The 22,300-nt window shown below is 43.3% G+C and overlaps 1 protein-coding gene across 2 annotated transcripts in view; it reads left to right on the plus strand.

Moving 5' to 3' along the window:
- Positions 1 to 22,300, plus strand: part of LOC142136854 (uncharacterized) — a 358,937-nt gene that overhangs the window by 182,659 nt on the left and 153,978 nt on the right. For both annotated transcript variants that reach the window (XM_075194706.1, XM_075194707.1), the window contains exon 12: positions 1,527 to 1,640. In XM_075194706.1, coding sequence (XP_075050807.1) covers positions 1,527 to 1,640 — 114 coding nt within the window. The remainder of the gene's footprint in view (positions 1 to 1,526; positions 1,641 to 22,300) is intronic.

The following is a 22,300-nucleotide window of genomic DNA, read 5'->3' on the forward strand; positions in this document are numbered from 1 at the left end:
AGGCGAAGGCCTCATTCTTTCTTTGCCACTGCATGTGTAGAATGGCATGTTGGCAATTTTTTTTTTATCGTCACTTAACTTTTCCTCAGTTACATTTCTTTTTCGCTTTAACACTGTAAATTTTTTTGGGGTGTGTGTTTTTTTCCCTGATTTAAAAAGACTATGTACTTTTACATCGGCTTTACCAGATGACATACTGGGAACACTACCATCAGGACTGGTGGCAGCACCTGCTTGCTGATTCTGCTCATATGTGGACTGCTTTGAATCCATTTTAATGAGCCCAAAGCACTTGTAGTGCAAAATATTGTATTAGATAGATACTGCTGACAAATATGACTTTTGACAGCCAAAAAAATTAGTGTAATACACTGGGGAATATGGGACACCCCAAAGCACTTGTAGTGCAAAAAATTGAAAAAGAAGCCTCCTCTATCCTTCTCTCTTCCTGCTCTAACAATTGCTAATAGAATTGGTAATAATAGAATTGAAACAATAATGTGTAAAATTATTGCTCTGTCCCTGATATATAGCCTGCGACCTAACCCTGCTCTCTCCTTCTGTCAAATGGCGATGTATTGCTTTGGAGGCGGGTATTTATGCTTTTCAAATCTCGCGAGAACCGAGCTCTGAAATACGAATACGTCACAATGACGTTTTGCCTCGATTTCGATACCGAACGGGCGGGAGAGTACTGAGCCTGCTCGGTTCGGTACTCGGATAGGCAAAGTTCGGGTGGGTTCGGATCTCTGGGAACCGAGCCCACCCATCTCTAATATATATATATATATATATATATATATATATATATATATATATATAGCACAATTCTCTTGATGCAGACATGAACAACTTCTTGTTTGTTTACTTTGCTTCATTGCCAGAGTGGTAGACAACATATTCCACACACTTTCTGGTGTCCCAAGCTGGTGAGACCAACTATCTAGACCCCAGCCAACTTATTCAGCATCTTTCACCCTGAATAATGAAACAGGCAGGTTTTTATACTTGATACTCATCCCTCAGCCCTAGCTTGATGGGCAGATGACACTTCCACCTTCACTTTAAAAGGGAGTTCTCATCAGCTGCTCTGATGATTGATGTTACTGTAGAGCTGTCAGCCTGCTACCTCTGTGGGAAAAATACTCTTTTAAAGCATGTAAGTTAAATCACACTCTATACTAATATTTTGTCACACATTTGTCCTACATGTCTGTCTTTACACTATTTGCACTGCTGCACAATTTTTTTACCCTTCTTCTTTTCAATGTATGCTTCATTCATTTTCTGTCACTATCTCCACCAAAGCCCCAAGAGCAACCATACTATTCACTATCCTTTGCAGTGATAACTAATCCTGAAGCCTTGATCTTTTTTTGGAGCAGGGCTTCATTACAATAAAAAATAAATAAATAAAAAACATAATTCTTTGGCACACACCTCCATGTGTTGAATTAATGAAGCACAATGACCAGATAACTGTCTTCAATCCTCTCACTTCAAAAACATTTTCAATCACTTTTCAGAATTTGAAATGGCAGTTTGGAATTGGTGATAAAGTCAAAATACAGAAACTGGAACAGGAAGGAAAAAAGAAAAGAGCTGAAGAACTGAAAGCAGTGGGCAAAATGTTAAAGAAGGTAAGTTCTGCCTGGTTATCAGTGCTTATAGGCTCTGAAAAAGGTGTCCACATTTATGTTCTATTTTGCAAGGAGATACAGTTTTCATTCATATGTACTACAGTATACATATTACTTATACAGTTTCTATAGGAGTGGAGGAATTTGAAAATGTTCTTAAAAAGGTCTTTGATAAAAGTCTTTAATCAGGATTTAACAAGTTGAGTGTTAAGGACCAATGGAACTCATCCTCTATGTGACCCCCTAATGTGCTAAGGAGTCCCACTTCTTGGCATTTAAGGGGTTAAGATAACCCATTGGTCATTTTCCACCTTGATCTATGGTGTTTTTGAACCTACTAGGCAAGTAATTTTTTTATTTCTGTTTATTAAATTTCATAAACAAGACCAATGCAACATTTGGTTAATAGCAGAAGCACATGAGAACAGAATTGGAAAATATAAGTAAACATTAACAAAACAAATTGTTGAGTTCTGAGGAAGTGAAGGTTCTGCGTAGTAATGACAGGCAAGGAATTTTTTAAAATATATATATTTCTAAAAGGGAATATACTGCTACATTTGATACAGGTAACCGCTGCATATGTTTTATACTACATCAAGGAACTGATTACACTGAGTGTCAAATTATTACTAAGCATGAGAGCCAACTAAAAAGCACGGGGGTCTGCGCTATAATCCTCGAAACCATCCTTTACATCAGCGATCTATTTCTGCAAACATAGTGTAGGTTGTTATTTTTACATCTGAACCATTCTGTATTATTATTATTATCATTTATTTGTTAGGCGCCACAAGGTTTCCGCAGCGCCGCACATAGTACAAACAGTAGACTATACAGGGTATAACAGTACAGAACAATAAACAAAAGTACCAATACTTGAGAAACTTCAGGCAGGCAGATGCAATAGACACGGAGCAGAAGTACGGGTAAGGAGACAGGAGGGAAGAGGGCCCTGCTCAAGCGAGCTTACATCCTAAAGGGAGGGTTAAACAGACCAGGCACAAGAGGAGCCAGTTGAGGGAATGGGAGAATGAGCAGAGGAGATATGGGTTAAGTGGATGGTTGGTAGGCTTTGAGAAAGAGGTGAGTTTTGAGTGCACGTTTGAAGGAGCACAGAGTAGGAGAGAGGTGGATGGAGTGAGGGAGGTCATTCCAGTGAAGGGGGGCTGCACGGGAAAAGTCCTGGATTCTGGAATGGGAAGAGGTGATCAGAGTGGAGGAGAGGCGGCAGTCATTGGCCGAGCGCAGGGAGCGGGTGGGAGTGTGAATGGAGAGGAGGTTAGAGATATAAGGGGCAGTAGAGTGGGAGAGAGCCTTGTAAGTGGTGGTGAGGCGTTTGAAAAGAATTCTGTAGGGGAAGGGGAGCCAGTGTAGGGCAAGGCAGAGAGGGGAGGCAGAGGAGGAGCGGCGTGAGAGGTAGATGAGTCTTGCGGCCGCATTGAGTATAGAGCGGAGGGGAATACTCAATGTGGAAGTGGAATTCTGTAGTTCCACTTTGTTTACCTAAGTAGTCGCAAAAGCTTGCAATATATCAGCTTAACAAGAAAAAAGTATAATTTTATTTTATACTTTAACCAAATTTTTTCTTTTTAATATAGATGCTAATGAGTTTGAACCAGAAGTGTACCATGCATGTCACCTGCATTCCATATGGAATCATACAATTCCTTTTCAGACATATTTCACACCATGGGACTTTTCAGTAGCTTCTATGTGCAATCATTAATAGGGATTCATATAATTCAATCCCTTTGCCGATAGGAGAAAGATTGCAGACCTAACCTACTGGATCTAAATATAAAAAATAAAGTTAAAAATATAGGTAAATTGAGAAAAATATTAAAACACATATATATGTTTATTTTTTATAAAATAGTAAGGGGGTATTCAATTGTTAGCGTTAACGGGAAAAAACAAGCGCTCAAAAAATATTACCGTTTATACAGTAATATTGCGCTCGAAAAGCGTTAATACGGTAGTTTACTCGCGGAATTTCAGCTCGCCGCTCAGGGGGCTGCGAGCTGAAATTTCACGAGTAATTACCGTATTAACGCTAAGATTTTTTGAGCGCTCATTTTTTCTCGTTAACGCTAACAATTGAATACCCCCCTAAGTGTTATATAAAATAAAGTGTTTATGCTGGAAGTCATCAGACAGAAAATAATTCAACATTCTCATTAATAACATGCAGGGCATGTTTTCATACTCATAGTATGAAGCCATCATCATTAATTAATATAATTCCACTTATTCCGCAGCGCTGTACAGAGAACTCGCTCACATGTGTCTGTGCCCCATTGGAGCTCACAGTCTAAATTCCCTAACACCCAGACCAAGAGAGACTAAGGTCAATTTAGTAGTAACCAATTAACCTACTAGTAGGTTTTTGGAGTTTGATGCCATGGTAGGGAAGCGAACTCATGATCCCAGTGCTGTGAGGCAGAAGTGCTAACCACTAAGCTACCGAGCTTCCCACACATGAACTGTATATAAGAGATTTCTCGTATTGACTAGTCATGTCTTTGTAAGGAATTTCTTTGACATTTGCACCTCCGACCACTAGAGTCCTCTGTATTTGCAAACTTGCCCTTAGATTTGCCCTTATCCAAGATGGCCAGTTTGGAATCGAAGAGAAACCATCTTGGATCCCGTTTCCTGTTTGGGCCTATAAATGGCACTTCCTGGTTCAGACATATGCTTGAGTATTCTGCTAGCTCAGCTCCTGCTACCTGTTCCTCTACCTTGCATCTGTGATTACCTGCTTGTGTACCGACCCGGCAAACGTCTGACTAACAGCTTGTGTACCGACCCGGCAAACGACTGACTACCCGCTTTTGTACCAATCCGGCAAACGACTGACTACTCTCTGGATATCTACTCGGCTATTCGGCTTCAGATAATACCACCAGTATCGTTACAGTCTTTTAGCCCGTGGGAACATGCCTTCACCTTGGCACACCTATATTTTTCCAATCACACTGTATGCAATACTAGTATGTTGCAAATTAAGTTTATGATCATCCCACCAATTAATATAGGAAATGCCCAAGGTGTGGTTTTGTAAAAAGACGACAAGCTCTAAGTTTCACACCAAAAAATGGAGTCCGTGCCAGTTTCAGACCAAAATAGGGAGTCTAGATATAAGGAATTGTTTAATTTCCACTGGCCCTTCCCTTTCACATAATCTAGTTGGCAGAAGTAGCTTCTATTATTACCTGGTCTGACTAAGTAATGTCATGTATTTTTCAAAGACTAAAAAAATTAACAATATCTAAAAATTGGTTGTGCGGTACCAATAAGAATTTCTCGAAGAGCATGGATTTACTTGAAGTATGTATATTGCAAAAAAAGTACAAATATAAGGCGCTGTAAGTGAATGTTTAGCCACCTACCTAGACCTTACTGCAGCTAGAGGACGGGGAGTAAAAGCCCAAAACTAAACAAAGGATCAAGGAAAAAGTACCAGTACAAAACAGGTTATCAAGGTGGTGATAGATAAATATAAAGTACATAATTGTAATGTTAATAATGGGAGGGAACCAATCCAATTAAAGAATATAATTTAATATCCTACTAGAAAACAATAAAAACATATATGGATGCTAGTTATAGATTGTGCACAAATGTTGAATCTCATAAAAACAGATACATTGATATATATTGCAGTAACACCACAGTGTATTATAATGGACTTAAATTAAGAAGAGACAAAGGGGGGTATTCAATTGTTCGGCTTGACGGACGAAAAACTCACGCTCTAAAACTATTACCGTTAATACAGTAAAATTGCGCTTAAAAACCGTTCATACAGTAATTTACTCGCTAAATTTCAGCTCGCAGCTCCCAGCTGCGAGCTGAAATTCAGCGAGTAATTACCATATTAACGGTAATAGTTTTCGAGCGCGAGTATTTCAGCCGTCAAGCCGAACATTTGAATACCCCCCTAAATATCTAAATTTGTCATAAATAGTTAAATCACAAACATGTAATTCTAATCATAAGAGAAAAGTCTTAAGGATCCAGACTAACATGAGGATTTTGTATCACATTAGTACTCTATAAGGGAAGGACGTCCCATATGACATGTAGTACCATATAAATCTCATAGAACAGTTCCAATAAACCAGCAGGTGAAACTCCGGGTAAAGGCAGCCACTGAATACTCTGGCTATTGTGAATAATTAGGAATAAAAAGAGCGATACCTTTCACATTTTGTACGTTGTGTATGCCGAATGCTGCTCCTCGGTATTAAGTTGTTCCTGACAGTCACGCTAGAATAGATTCGCACCACTAAGCTGCCCAGGCAGAAATTGATTCCTCCAGTACAAGTTCCTCTCAAAATGAGTTCCTTTCCTAAAGTCATGGCGGGAGAAGGTGGACAATAGTTATATAGCTATAGCGTTTTGTCCGTCTATAGCGAACTTTATGTCTTTATAAAGCTATCAACTGACCTTTGATTGGTCACTCGCTAAACACTTGATCACAAACATATGGGAGTTTTCTCACTTAGCATATAACTCCAGAGAAACGATTTATTAACTCTTTAGTAGCTACCTGGTGTGCACACATAATAAATAGATCTCAATAAGTATCCTACTAAACAATAAAAAAAATATATAAAACTAAATTTAATTAGGATCTGACTTCGCCTACAATATTAATTCAGATAAATAGTGTCACACTTTATGCAGGAAATATCACTGACTGGTATTAATGCAACTAACCTGAGAGGCGCGGAGTCTAACACACCACCGGTGTTCACCAGGAACCCCCGCAAGGAGGTTTGGGCTTCGCTGCATGCGATGTGCAGGTCGCGGTTCTCCCGGGAAGTCACCAGTGCAGCGATTAGAGGGTAGTCAGACAGGCCGAGTCGAAACCAAGGAAGCGAGGTACCACGAGGAAAAGGCAAGAGAGTAGTCAGGAACGGTCAAAAGGTCAATACCAGTGCAGGCAACGAAGTACAGGGGATATCTGGAAGAGAGGTCAAACAAGCCAAGGAGTCAAATACACAGGAGGTCAGGAACTGTAAACAAACTAATAGCTGGAGCAGGTGGAACCAATACTCTGGCACTCAAATGGTGCCAGAGTGGAGTTTAAATAGTGGCTGGCAGGAAGTCCTCATGATGAAGTTCCGGCGATCAGTCTCAGCTGATCGCCGGAGAAGCGTCTGGGTTGCCAGGCAACCGAATCGGCGCATCGCGCATGCGCGAGCGCCGCGGTCACGTGATCGCGTCCCGTTGCTTAGCAACGGGACGTTCCTTCCGGGCAGAAGGTGTCCGTCTCCGGCACCCAGCGGAGGTGCGGAGGCGGCACCTGACAAATAGATAATGACAACATACAAAAATACTTAATAATAATAATCTAATGAATAGTACACCGGCTAAACCACATAGAAGGGAAAATTCCGAAATGAAAACCTTACAAAATCATAACAATTCAATAAGAATGGCTTATATTTCATGTGACTCAGATCAAACAGTAGGTCTCAAAAGTTGGGGAGAAATAAGGGGCCTAAGGAGTGAGAGACATAGAAAAAGGGGATGGAAGGATCAGTACGGAAGACAAAAATGATTAAGGAGTAAAGGGCCACTAATCTAAAATGATGATATATAAAAGATCAGAGAGGCGTATGTTTTCGTATTAATCGAATGAATGTATAAATTGCGCAATTTTGAATTCAGACTAATTACTTGTAGCATTAATAACTTTCTTTCCATTTTCCAATAAATTACAAGTTAGACAAATATTTTTATTACATCTGTAAAATTCGCTAATTTTAGGTAGCGTCCATGGGATATTTCCTTCTTTATCAGTATTGTTGTGAAAAGTTGTTTTTCTCAAAAGACTAGGGGCTAAGAGATTTTTGAGATTCTTCTTCTTGAAAGTAACTCTAGGAACTGGTTTCAAATTTTTTCCTAAAATATGGTCTTGTTGAAGGACCTTATAATTTCTGGTAACAATATTTCTAACCATATATGATTTGCTATTAAATTTAGAAATAAAGGAAGGTAGACCATTATTATGCATAATGTCGGCTTGTGTCTTAAAGTCTTCAATAAAAGTACAGTTTCTTCTTAATCTATTCATTTTACTTTTGGGCATATTAGTAATGACTACTTGTGTAGTGCAAAAATGAACTGGAATCTATCAATATTTTATTATTTACAGATTTGATAGTACCATCACTCACTGAAAGGGTGACATCAAGGAAGTTAAGAATGCGAACTATACTGATGTGTACATTTTAAATGATATGGGTTAGTGTTGAGATAAGTGACAAAGTCCCGTCCTAGTTCCTCACCCCCATTCCAGATGATGAAAAGATATCTATAACGGCCATAGAAGACCAGGTTCTTCCCGAACGTTCCCCCTCACACGCAGTTGTCCTCTAACTCCCCCATGTAGAGGTTAGCATAGTTCGGGGCGAACCTGGTCTCCATGGCCATTCTCATAAAATGCAAATAGTGAATGGACTTGTGGGTAAGTATGAATTGGATGGCATAGAGGAGAAATTTTTGCTGACCAGGTCAAACATCTGTGTCTCTGTCACGGCCACTAGGAGTCTTGCCCAGGATTTCACCAGATGACTGGGCTTACCAGTGTAGTGAAGTTCACACAACGGTCCACTGGTAGCAGGGTGACTAGCGGAACATATATCACAGCAGATGGAGAGAGAATGCCAATAAATAATAGGAAAGTCAGTGACTTGCAACAATCTTTGGTCAAAGAATCAGCGACTAGCTGATATAATGGAAAGGCAGATTTGAACACGGAGATCAGGATGGACGTGAGTAGATGCAGGGAGGTAGCAGGGAAGTCAGTGGTCTGCGTATAGCAAGTTGTACCACTGCTTATGGAGAAGAGACTTGTCCAGATGCAGGTAGGTAGCGGGGAAGTCAGTGGTCTGCGTATAGCAAGTTGTACCACTGCTTAATAGGTGAGGATGTGTACAAGTGTTGATGAGTGGAAGCATACAAAGATAATAGGATGCAGACACTGAGAGCACAGAGGAACTTGATCCCAATAGGTATGCAGCGTATCCAACAAAGTCAATATAACGGTACGTGTGGCGCTGCTTGGTAGAGACTTGCTCAGCACAGATATGCAGGCCAATAATGGATAGTCAATCACAGTTATGCATATAACGACTGAGTAGTACAGTTAATTCCAAACAGGTATGCAGCGTAACAATAACAGTCTATAGCGGGTATGGATACCGCTGCTGAGCGTGGAAACTTGTCCTAGCGGATATGCAGAGTAAACGTAGAAAGTCAATAACAGATAGGCATACCGCTATTCAGTAGAACAGTCTGTCCACAGGGAGATGCAGGAACTGCAGAGACGTTGGACGGCAGAGACGAGTGTAGGAACCACAGGTGAGTAGATCCGGTAATCAGAGTCCAGCTGAGGACACAAGCAGGAAACAGGAGACTGTAGCAGGTATGGAAACCAGCGATGAGTAGCACAGGGAATCCACAGGAACTGAAGACACTAGTAGTACACAGAAGATAGTAGCGGGTATGGAAACCAGCAATGAGTAGATCAGGAATCAGCAGGAAACTGAAGACACTAGTAGAACACAGGGAACACCTTCAGAGACTCACAGGGAATGAGACTCCAAGATCAGGCAATGAGGTAATGCACACAGGTGCCTTAAATAGGGAGTTGCCTGATCAACCAATTTGGATTAAAAGCAACAGTCACAAGAGTTCTTGGGTGCTGCGCATGCGCAGTCCATCAGGATGGCGGATGGCCGCGGTTCAGGATAGGTGCCGGCAGAAAGGCTAGGGAGCCATGCACCAGCGCAGAGGCACTCATGGTCCGGTGAGTGACAGTCTCTTTCAAATACTTTTTTATTGCCGTTATACCAGCCAGATGAGGAATATAGGTATATAAGGCCTGTACATCTAGAGTCAGAAACCCATAAGCCAGCTGCCACACAATATCTTTCACTAATTGTAAAATGTGCATTGTATCTCTAATGTGAGATCTAAGTGACAAAGCATATTTTTACAAAAAAAAAGATCTACATATTAAGATAAATTAGAAGTGAATGAACCAATACCTGAAATTATAGGGCGCCCAGGGGGATGTGAAAGTGACTTGTGAATTTTGGGCAAATGATAAAAAATGGGTGTGACAGGATGGACCGCCTATGCCACTCTGTCTGTTGTTGCTGGGAACTGGCTGCGCTTACTTTGCCACAGTTCCCTTATGTTATCCCAAATGTGCCCTCTTGCCGCAGTAGGAGGAGCTTAAAATGCTGCCACCAGTGAGCTCCTTTATGGCACTCAGAACCACGTTCCTTCTGGGTAACTGTCACTGCTAGTGGACTCCTGTGCTGGTACACTTGTGCTGGTAACTCCGGTATTCTTACTATGGATCAGGATTGCTGTGGATGGATTCCCCCTGGCCTATCACACTGACCAGAGCTGCAGGGTAGTGGCAGAGCGGTGGTATTGGAGAGCTGGGTCCAACCTCAGGAACAGCCAGTGAACGGATTAGATTTAGGGTCTAATCTGCAGGTCACAGGATTACAGAAATATTGAAGAAGTTGTCAAGCAGGGTCTGGAAGCAAAGAGTGATGTTTTATTTCGCTCAGGTGCCCTGACAAGGACAGTTCCACTGATTAAAGGTATCAGTGGTCAGGTCAGATGGACCATCAGAATGATACATTTCAGTGTACAGGACAGTGCTTTTTATACAGATTTGGACACAGGCTATTTTTAGAATCAGGATGTAACCTGCTTACCAAAACATATATTTACATGCATTGCACAGCTAACAATATTTACACGTATCTGTGATATCTTACAAATTCAGTGATGTCCTGCATCTTGTTTTTAGACACAGGAAATCTAGTAGCAAGGTCTTAATTAACCCTTCCGGTCTTCAAAAGGCCTCACACATCAAAAGGCCTGAGAAGCATGAGACCTTTTGTTCTAACAGTTGCAGAATACACATTCCCAAAGAAAGGTATAAACCTCCAACACCTCATTTCCCCACATCACAATACACATCAGACTTTCTAAACAAAGGCTCATTGTATCAGATATATACATCAGAAATAAGGTATTTCCTTTAGCAAGGGTAAAACAGAAGAAGCACAATTTTTTACCCAGGTCTCAGAAATAACGATTTCCTTTCTCAAAATATACACAATATCAAAAGTAAGTGCATTGGCAATTATATAAATAAGCACCCTGCGCTATTTCCTTTAAATAAATTCATACCATAAGTTATTTATACATGATCCAGTCACAATGGGTAATCAAACAAAATAATGAATAACAGGGATAAGCAGAAATGAAATAAAAAAGCTGCCCGAAGTGCGCGACTTCCTAAAAAGCTGGAAAATATGTAAAAGTATACCTTATGGCGCTAATTGCTCAAGAATCTGACAGATGGTGAACCCCTCATAATAGGTATAATGGTCTTCAATCCAGCAAAGTACTGCAAGGGGACTCAAAAAATATTGACATAGGGTAATATTGCACGGAATAGCACAACATAAATGAAAGGAAGTCACACAGAAATATACCCTTTATCCACGTGCACAGCACTCGCGAGCAACTCCTCCCAATCAATTCACCGCGTGGGGTAAAACCCCCCCTCAGGATATTATGTTTACAGGATTACTCTGTTAATCCGGCACATCAATTAGAAACTGGGATGATCTCCTTATTAGGATCCCCTCTTCACAGGACCTCCAAAGACTCCCCACATAAATGCAAAAGGAGTAATAGATATAGTGTATTATCATTTATTACAAAGAGGCACTAACAATGCCTACATTAAAAACATAGTCTGAGAGCACAAGCCCTCTACATTCGTATCAGAAAATTCTGAGTGTCATCGCATCTCACAGGGGAGTAGATGGTAAATGGCCATGTTACAGCTCTGCCCGAAGATCCATGGCCGCTCAGTCCAGAGTGGTAATGAAAATATGCTCCTACTCACTAACACATTTCAATTCCTAAATCCGGAAACTTTCTCAAGGTAGCGGATCATCAGAATGCAGCACAGTTTTTGAATCCTTAAGTGCCAGACAGCTGTGTAGTACTGGCTTTTACAAGTCAGATGACACTACTCGATCCAGACTACAGGATAGTTCTTATCCTAATTGAGACTTGATCAGCATTGATTTGCCCATAAGCAGTATATACAAAACGGCTCTTAGCTTGACATTCGGGGAAATTTAAAATCCATAGCTGTCAACAGAGGTCACTGACCAGATACAGCGATACATCTCCAAATGGTGATAAGTTGTAATAAAACAAGATAATTAGTATATAATATTGCCACAGATGCCATTTACAAACTTGTCTCGCAATTTCAAGTTACTCATATAATAAAATATAATGTAATAAAATAAATATTAAGAATACATAGAGTGCATAAAACAACCCCACATTAGGATCATCATATATCCTCATCATAACAACCTAGTAATTCCCTCAATGACGGCCAATAATAGAACTAAATTATATAAACCATTTCAGTTCAAAATCTGTATTCAGACACTAAGGACTAGAGTCTTGAACGGATGGATCCATCGCATTTCAGATTTCGCTAATCTTTGGGTTACGTTTTTACACCTTCATCATCATCATCATCATTTATTTATATAGCGCCAACATATTCCGTAGCGCTTTACAATTGGGGACAAACATAATAAACTAATAAACAAACTGAGTAAAACAAACAAAGAGGTGAGAAGGCCCTGCTCGCAAGCTTACAATCTATGGGACAATGGGAGATTGACACATGAGGTTAAGTCTACATTTTGCAATTTGGCCCAGCCAGACTGCAAAGGTAAAAGTGACTCATAAGCTAAATGAACCCGTCACACAACAATGTTGGTCAGGGGGCAGCCGTCCCGCGTGAAACTGTGTAACAGGCTAAAGGTAGCGAGGTTAAGAGGGTGGCTGAGGAATATTATAAGCTTGTCTGAAGAGGTAGGTTTTCAGAGAACACTTGAAAGTTTGTAGACCAGAGGAGAGTCTTACTGTGCGAGGGAGAGAATTCCATAGAGTAGAACGATTTGCAAGGAAAATCAGTCTTGCCGCAGCGTGCAAAATAGATTGTAGAGGTTTGAGTCTGTTTTTGGGAAGACCAGTAAGGAGGGAATTGCAATAGTCAATGCGGGAGATGGTGAGTGCATGAATTAAGGTTTTTGCAGTGTCTTGCGTGAGATATGTGCGAATTCTAGAAATGTTCTTTAGATGCATGTAGCAGGATTTAGATATAGAGTCAATGTGGGGAACAAAGGATAGGTGTGAGTCAAGGATTACACCTAGGCAGCGAGCTTGTGGGGTGGGATTTATGGTCATGTTATCAACAGAGATAGAAATGTCAGGTATGCTCTTGTTGGCAGGTGGGAATATTATTAACTCTGTTTTAGAAAGATTAAGTTTGAGTTGGCGAGAGGACATCCAAGATGAAATGGCAGAAAGACAGTCAGTTACATGGGACAACACAGATGTCGAGAGATCAGGAGAGGATAGATAGATTTGGGTATCATCCGCATAGAGATGATACTGAAAGCCAAAGGAACTTATTAGATTTCCAAGAGAAGTGGTATAGATAGAGAACAGCAGAGGACCTAGCAATGAGCCTTGTGGTACTCCAACTGATAAGGGAAGTGGAGCAGAGGTGGCTCCAGAGAAATTAACAGTGAAAGAGCGATTAGAAAGGTAGGATGAGAACCAGGATAGAACAGTGTCTTGAAGCCCTAGGGATTGCAGCGTTTGCAGGAGAAGAGAGTGGTCAACGGTGTCAGATGCAGCTGAGAGATCCAGGAGAATTAGGAGAGAGTAATTGCGTTCAGTTTTAGCAGTGATCAGATCATTGACAACCTTGGTCAACGCAGTCTCTGTGGAGTGTTGGGAACGAAAGCCAGACTGAAGAGGATCCAACAGGTTGTTAGCGGAAAGAAAGCGTTTGAGGTGAGTGTAGGCAAGTCTCTCTAGAAGCTTGGAGGGGCACAGCAGCTGAGAGATGGGACGGTAATTTGATAGAGAGTTTGGGTCGGAATTTTGTTTTTTTAGATTAGGAGTAATCATTGCATGCTTGTATAGTGAAGGAAAGATGCCAGTAGAGAGCGAGAGATTACAGATTTGAGTTAGAGGTGAAATGAGCACAGAAGACAGGGATCTACCAATTTGCGAGGGAATAGGTTTAAGAGGACAGGAGGTAGAGTAGGAAGATAAGAAGAGTGTAGAAATTTCCTATTCATTTGTGGGGTCAAATGAAGAGAGGGTGTCAGAGGGTAGTGGGAAGGAATTGAGCTGATTGCTTGTCAAGGAAGAGGATACCATTTCTAGTCTGATCTTGTCAATCTTGTCCTTGAAGTAGGAAGCAAGATCCTGGGCACTGATAGTGGATGGAGGGTTCGGGGTGGGAGGATTGAGAAGATATTTAAATGTATTGAAAAGGCGTTTGGGGTTAGAAGCCTGAGCATAGATAAGAGATTTGAAGTATGTTTGTTTTGCCGTGTCCAGAGCTTTTCGATAGGAGTGGTAGATAGAAGTATATGTGAAGAAGTCATTAGAGGTGCGAGATTTACGCCAGTGACGTTCTGCTTTACGGGACAGTTTTTGAAGATTTCGTGTTGCTTTAGTGTGCCACGGTTGACATCGAAGTCGACGTGTAGTATGTAGTGTCGCTAGAGCCACTTGATCAAGGGCCGTTTCTAAGGTTTGGTGAAAATGGGGTACTGCCATCTCAGGGGATGAGAATGTAGAGATAGGGGAGAGAAGGTGTTGGAGAGAGGTGGAAAATTGTTGAAGATTAATAGAATTCAGATTTATGCGGGTATGAGGAGGCTTGGTAGAGTTAGACAGTAGAGAGGTTAGAGCAGTGGGGGTGAGTGAGTAGCTGATAAGGTGATGATCTGAGAGAGGGAAGGGTGTGTTAAGAAAATTAGAAACTGAGCATAGTCTAGAGAAAACAAGATCAAGGCAGTGGCCATCCTTATGAGTAGATGATTCAATCCACTGGGAGAGGTCAAGTGAGGAGGTTAGAGAGAGTAGTTTGGAAGCAGCTTTGGAAGGTGGGTTATCAATGGGGATGTTGAAATCACCCATGATGATGGTGGGGATGTCTGAAGATAAGAAGTGAGGGAGCCATGCAGAGAAATCCTCAATAAATTGTTGGTGTACTCCAGGGGGACGATAGATCACCGCAACACGTAGAGAGAGTGCATTAAAAATGCGAATAGCATGTACTTCAAAAGATGTGAACGTGAGTGATGGGACATTTGGTAGAGCTGTAAACGTGCACTGTGGGGAGAGAAGTAGTCCAACCCCACCACCTTGTCTGCCTTCAGGTCTGGAGGTGTGGGTGAGATGGAGGCCACCATGTGAAAGTGCTGCAGGTGAGGCAGTGTCTGATTGCATGAGCCATGTTTCTGTTATTGCCAGAAGGTTGAGGTTTTTTGAGAAGAAGAGATCATGAATGGAGGTAAGTTTGTTACAAACAAAGCATGCATTCCAGAGGGCACATTTAAAGGACTTTGGAAGAGAGGGGAGACAGGTGATGTGTTTGAGGTTCGCTATAGAATGGTAGTGCTCTGATGTATGTGTGTGTGAGGAGTGTGGGGGACCTGGATTAGGTGATATATCACCAGCTAATAGAAGCAGAGTGAGAGAAAGATAGTCAAGGGGATTGTAAGATGTGTGACTTTTTTTTTTCTGGCGACAGGTGGAGGTTGTACTTGTCAGAGATAATAAGTAGGACAGCAGTTAATGGGTGTTAACTAGAGGTGAGTGGAGTAATGCAGGTGCAATGTGGAAAAATGTTTGTGTTGGTGGAGGGGTGAAAGATGACACAGTTTTAAAGATCATGCCATGAAAAGAGACCAAGAAAAGCAATTTGTTCCACATTGTGATACACACCTCCAATAATTCTCAATTTGTTCCATTACCAAAATCTTTTGATTTCCCTAGGATTACAGGCATGAATTCTCCTAAAGTATTCAGAAAGGGTATGTGTTTCCAGCCCTTTACGAATGTTATACACATGTTCTCTCACTATAACTTTCAAAGGTCTGGTGGTCTTCCCTACATATAGAGAGTTACATGTACTTACTATGACATATATAATATTAATCATATTACAAGTAATGAATTGATTAATCCGATAAGGTTGTTGATTAACAATAACACAATCCACCTTATTGGTTACTGAAGAACTGTTTCTACACATCAAGCACATCCCACATCTATAGAAAACGATACTTTTCATCAAAGGATTCTCGATCTCAAAAGTAACACTTCTAACTACCTTATCCCTCATACTAGGAGTCTTCCTATACACAAATGAAGTTCTATAGAACTGTTCCAATGATAGAATCCTTGTTCAAAATATCCCAATGGTTCCTAAAGATACTCTCTATTGCCCATTCATGTTTACCTGAGGAAATTTGTGGCATCTTTATGTCCTGAGCAATAAGCTCAGTTATTTCAAATTTCTTTACAGCCTCCTCAGACTTATCCAACATTTGATTGCTATATCCTCTTGATACAAAGTTTTTCTTTAGATCCCTTAATTGTCCCTCAAATACTTCACTCTCCGTACAGTTTCTTTTAAGATGTTATATCTGCCCTAGTGGTATATTTGAAAGCCAGTTAATGTGATGATGACTATTAAAATGTACATAACTGGCTTTATCAATAGGCTTTCTATATGTCTTGGTCTGGATGGTATTTTCCCTAATATAAACTGTGATGTCCAAAAAGTTACGCAACTCTTGCTTGAATCAAAAGTCAACTCAATATGTGATGTACTAGAGTTAAGGTACTCACAAAAACGGGTCAATTCTTGCTCTGGACCATCCCACACAAAAAATATATCATCTATAAAACGACTGCAGAGTACCAGGCTCGCCCCGAATCCATGCGATACCCTGACCCAATCTTCCTCCCAGAGGGCCATAAAGAGCTTAGCATAACTCAGGGCGAACCTGTTACCCATTGCAGTTCCTATGCACTGAAGGGAACAATTTTCCTTAAAACGGAAATAATTATTCGTCAAGATAAACATAATGGATTCAGTTATAAAATTCCTAAGATCCTCCGTAATGGTGGGGATATTTAAAAAATGATTCACCACTTTAACTCCCAATTCATGTCTGATAATAATGTATATTGCCCGCACATCAGCAGTGATTAAAATATAGCTAGATTTTCACTTTAAATTAGAAAGTTTACCACGAAAGTCCTTAGTATCACGTAAATAAGCTGGCATAGTGCAAACCAAAGGTTGTAGATGATGGTCCACAACCTCCGACAGATTAGTAGTGATAGATCCTCTGCCAGCAATGATGGGTTGCCCTGGGGGATTTTGAGGGTCTTTATGTATTTTTGGAAGTGCATATAACATGGGAGTTACAGGCTCTTGGACATTGATATAATTATATGTATCTTCATCTAGTATTCCCAAAGAAACATATTTATTTACTATTTCCAAAAATGTATTAGTTATATTCCCAATTGGATCCCCCTTTAATTTCTTATGTCCCTCCTTCACTTAATTGTCTCGTAACCTCATCATCATATTTCTCCCTGTCCATCACTACAGTGCCCCCCCCTTTGTCCGCAGGTTTCACTATAATTTTCTTATTATTCTTTAATTGTTTCAAAACTTGTTTCTCTTTATAACTTAAATTCCATTCCCTTTTGAATATTTTCACCATTATTCACCTTCTCTATATCATCCAACACCATTTTACTAAAGGTTTCTATAAAGTTACCCTTTACATGGTGTGCAAAAAACTGGATTTGTTCATAAACTTCCTTAGAAGTCTAGTAGACGAACAGCCTTCTGTATTATCTAATTTATTATCTTGCATCAAGAAGAATTTCTTTACAGTTAATTTTCTAATATACTTTTGGACATCTATAAAGGTGTCAAATGAATTAGGCTTATGTGTGGGAGCATATTTAAGCCCTTTCTCAAGTACTGACACTTCTTCTTTTGATAATCCTACAGGTTAAAAATCATAGATTCCTCTACTTTATTGTGTGTGGAGTTATCTACCTTAGTGGAATCGCTTTGTACCCTATCATTCTGTTTGTGACCCTTGTTTTTCTTTTTCTTTTTCCACCTTTTCTTCCCCTTTGAGTTTTCTTATGGGTCATGATCTTTCTATCTAACCCTCCCCCTTGTAATTTATCCATCTTTCCAAAAAAGGACCCATGGAGGATGTGGGTACTGGTGACTAATAGCTAGAATCCTGCCACCTCAAAGGTTCACATTTTTTACTCACTGGAAAATGGAACGCACTCCTATTTTTCTTATGCCAAAAGGTCGTCTTTGGGCTATCTTTATTCTGTTTTATAGCAGTCTGATTATGATTACAAGATTTATAATGAGTTGGGGATAATCCTACATTTCTAGATCTCCAATTACTTTCCTTTTCTTTATAAGTTTTCAAATGTGAGGATTTGTTCCATATATCCAAACGTCTAGATCTATTATAAGTACTCCAAGGTGCTTTGACTTTTGTTGATCTAACCTCCTTTGGGCTCTCTTTGACTCTCAAAGTACCAAAGTGGTCCACCCGGTTACTCGCTGTATGTCTATGTCTAAGGAATTTCTTCCTCTTTCTTGTAATGGTCTCTTTTTGATGTTGTTGAATTTTCTTCTCTATATTATTTTCCATCCTCTTAAACTCCTCCATATCCCTAAACAGAGTGTCACACGCCGGTGCCATAGATAGGTCCCGGCATTATGACTTGCCTCTGGGAACTGCGATTGAACCTATTCCTGTTTCTAAGATACTACCTTTGCACAGGTGTTCCTGATTGCTTTGCTTGGACCTCCCTTCGATTCTCATTGGTTCTGGAGTATTACTTAAACTATCCATGGTCCTTTGCTCATTGCCTGTTCTTCGTGTTACTCAGTCTGCCTTGCTCCTGGCTGTCTGCTGAACCTCTCGTTGCTGTTACCTGTTTGCTGGACTTCTGCATCTACAACCATTGTACCTGGTACTTGTAGTTCCACGCTGTCTGCTGAACCTCTCTCTGCTGTTACCTGTTTGCTGGACTTCTGTATCTACAACCTGTCACGATCCGCCTGGCAGCTCCTACCTTTTGGACTTTATTATTTGTATTTGCTCTTTTTATGTGTTTGCAGCAGAACCTCTGATGTCCAGTTCCCTTGCAGTCTTCTCCAGAGGGGGCGCTGCCCTTACAGTCTGCTCCAGAGGGGGCGCTGCCCTTACAGTCTGCTCCAGAGGGGGTCCTGTCCCTCCAGTCTGCTCCAGAAGAGTTGCCTGTCCATGCGGTTCAGCCCGAGTTGCCTGTCCATGCGGTTCAGCCCGAGTTGCCTGTCCATGCGGTTCAGCCCGAGTTGCCTGTCCATGCGGTTCAGCCCGAGTTGCCTGTCCATGCGGTTCAGCCCGAGTTGCCTGTCCATGCGGTTCAGCCCGAGTTGCCTGTCCATGCGGTTCAGCCCGAGTTGCCTGTCCATGCGGTTCAGCCCGAGTTGCCTGTCCATGCGGTTCAGCCCGAGTTGCCTGTCCATGCGGTTCAGCCCGAGTTGCCTGTCCATGCGGTTCAGCCCGAGTAGCCTGTCCATGCGGTTCAGCCCGAGTAGCCTGTCCATGCGGTTCAGCCCGAGTAGCCTGTCCATGCAGTTCAGCCCGAGTAGCCTGTCCATGTGGTTCAGCCCGAGTTGCCTGTCCATGCGCTTCAGTCCGAGTTGCTACTCTATGCGGTTCAGCCCGAGTTACCACTTGGTGCCGTCTGCTCTGAGGCTTCTCACAGCGCTGTCTGCTCCGAGGCTTCTCACAGTGCTGTCTGCTCCGAGGCATCTCACAGCGCTGCCCCCTTCGAGGCTTCTCACAGCACTGTCCCCTCCAAGTCTGCCGCCCAGTCCGGGCCTGCTCTCAAGTCTGCCGCCCAGTCCGGGCCTGATGAACCTGTGCAAATAGCACCTCTTAAAAGTGCTTCTACAAATTTGCTGTTTTCTAAGAACTATGGGGTAACTAATTCCCAGTTCACAGGTGGTCCCCATCTGATCGAAGAGGAGCGACAACGCAGAATAACAAACAAGTTGTGTCTCTACTGTGCCAGCAATTCACATTTCTTGCAGGACTGTCCTATCCATAGACCACGTCAGCTTACTGAACCATCTCCTGTTGTTTCCTCTCTGCATTCCAAATCTGCCAACTCCAGCCGCCTGTCCTGAGGCGCCAGCTCCAGCCGCCTGTCCTGAGGCGCCAGCTCCAGCCGCCTGTCCTGAGGCGCCAGCTCCAGCCGCCTGTCCTGAGGCGCCAGCTCCAGCCGCCTGTCCTGAGGCGCCAACTCCCTCTGTCTCCTGTTGCGAGATCCCAGCCTCTGTCTCCTGTTGCGAGGAGGTGCCAGCCTCTGTCTCCTGTTGCGAGGAGGTGCCAGCCTCTGTCTCCTGTTGCGAGGAGGTGCCAGCCTCTGTCTCCTGTTGCGAGGAGGTGCCAGCTTCTGTCTCCTGTTGCGAGGAGGTGCCAGCCTCTGTCTCCTGTTGCGAGGAGGTGCCAGCCTCTGTCTCCTGTTGCGAGGAGGTGCCAGCCTCCGTCTCCTGTTGCGAGGAGGTGCCAGCCTCCGTCTCCTGTTGCGAGGTGCCAGCCTCCGTCTCCTGTTGCGAGGTGCCAGCCTCCGTCTTCTGTGCCGAGGTGCCATCATCTGCCTCTTGCTCAGAGTCTTCTGCCACTGTGTCCGGTCCTGAGTCTCCTGCCACTGTGTCCGGTCCTGAGTCTCTTGCCACTGTGTCCGGTCCTGAGTCTCTTGCCACTGTGTCCGGTCCTGAGTCTCCTGCCACTGTGTCCGGTCCTGAGTCTCCTGCCACTGTGTCCGGTCCTGAGTCTCCTGCCACTGTGTCCGGTCCTGAGTCTCCTGCCACTGTGTCCGGTCCTGTGTCTCCTGCCACTGTGTCCGGTCCTGTGTCTCCTGCCTCTGTCTCCAGTTCCGAGTCTTCAGCCTCTGTCTCCAGTTCCGAGTCTTCAGCCTCTGTCTCCAGTTCCGAGTCTTCAGCCTCTGTCTCCAGTTCCGAGTCTTCAGCCTCTGTCTCCAGTTCCGAGTCTTCAGCCTCTGTCTCCAGTTCCGAGTCTTCAGCCTCTGTCTCCAGTTCCGAGTCTTCAGCCTCTGTCTCCAGTTCCGAGTCTTCAGCCTCTGTCTCCAGTTCCGAGTCTTCAGCCTCTGTCTCCAGTTCCGAGTCTTCAGCCGCTGTCTCCAGTTCCGAGTCTTCAGCCGCTGTCTCCAGTTCCGAGTCTTCAGCCGCTGTCTCCAGTTCCGAGTCTTCAGCCGCTGTCTCCAGTTCCGAGTCTTCAGCCGCTGTCTCTGTTCCTGAGCTACAGCCTGCTCCAGAGGGGGCGCTGCCCTTACAGTCTGCTCCAGAGGGAGCGCTGCCCTTACAGTCTGCTCCAGAGGGGGCGCTGCCCTTACAGTCTGGTCCAGAGGGGGCGCTGCCCTTACAGTCTGGTCCAGAGGGGGCGCTGCCCTTACAGTCTGCTCCAGAGGGAGCGCTGCCCTTACAGTCTGCTCCAGAGGGGGCGCTGCCCTTACAGTCTGCTCCAGAGGGGGCGCTGCCCTTACAGTCTTCTCCAGAGGGGACGCTGCCCTTACAGTCTTCTCCAGAGGGGGCGCTGCCCTTACAGTCTTCTCCAGAGGAAGCGCTGCCCTTACAGTCTTCTCCAGAGGGGTGGCGCTGCCCTTACAGTCTTCTCCAGAGGGGGCGCTGCCCTTACAGTCTGCTCCAGAGGGGGCGCTGCCCTTACAGTCTTCTCCAGAGGGGTGGCGCTGCCCTTACAGTCTTCTACAGAGGGGGCGCTGCCCTTACAGTCTGCTCCAGAGGGGGCGCTGCCTTAACAGTCTTCTCCAGAGGGGGTCCTGTCTCTCCAGTCTGCTCCAGAAGAATTGCCTGTCCATGCGGTTCAGCCCGAGTTGCCTGTCCATGCGGTTCAGCCCGAGTTGCCTGTCCATGCGGTTCAGCCCGAGTTGCCTGTCCATGCGGTTCAGCCCGAGTTGCCTGTCCATGCGGTTCAGCCCGAGTTGCCTGTCCATGCGGTTCAGCCCGAGTTGCTACTCTATGCGGTTCCGCCCGAGTTACCACTTGGTGCCGTCTGCTCTGAGGCTTATCACAGTGCTGTCTGCTCCGAGGCTTCTCACAGTGCTGTCCACTCCGAGGCATCTCACAGTGCTGTCCCCTCCGAGGCATCTCACAGTGCTGTCTCCTCCGAGGCTTCTCACAGTGCTGTCCCCTCCGAGGCTTCTCACAGTGCTGTCCCCTCCAAGGCTTCTCACAGTGCTTCATGTTGAACATTCACTGTGAGTTGATTGCTGCACCTGTGGTTAAGCCTGCACACCTGCTGTTGTATTTTCAATGCTGAGTTCTATTGAGACTTTCCTTGTGATTAATCTACCTGCTGAATTACTACAGCCTGCAGCTAGTTTCATGGTTCAATTTACTGCTTTTGCCCGGCTGATCTACAGTGCTGTTTTCTTCATTCATATGTTTATTGGAAGACATCAGTTATCTGCAGTCCTATACTCGGCTAGGATACTCCTCGTTTTTGCTACTTCTAGGTAATGAACTGTTTTAAGTTTCTTCTGTTCAACTATATCTCTGGGACTGTTATTAGTAGAACATCTGTTCAACGATTATTGCTGTTCTATTC

Source organism: Mixophyes fleayi, chromosome 1 (genome assembly GCF_038048845.1).
Source record: "Mixophyes fleayi isolate aMixFle1 chromosome 1, aMixFle1.hap1, whole genome shotgun sequence".
Lineage (NCBI taxonomy): Eukaryota > Metazoa > Chordata > Amphibia > Anura > Limnodynastidae > Mixophyes > Mixophyes fleayi.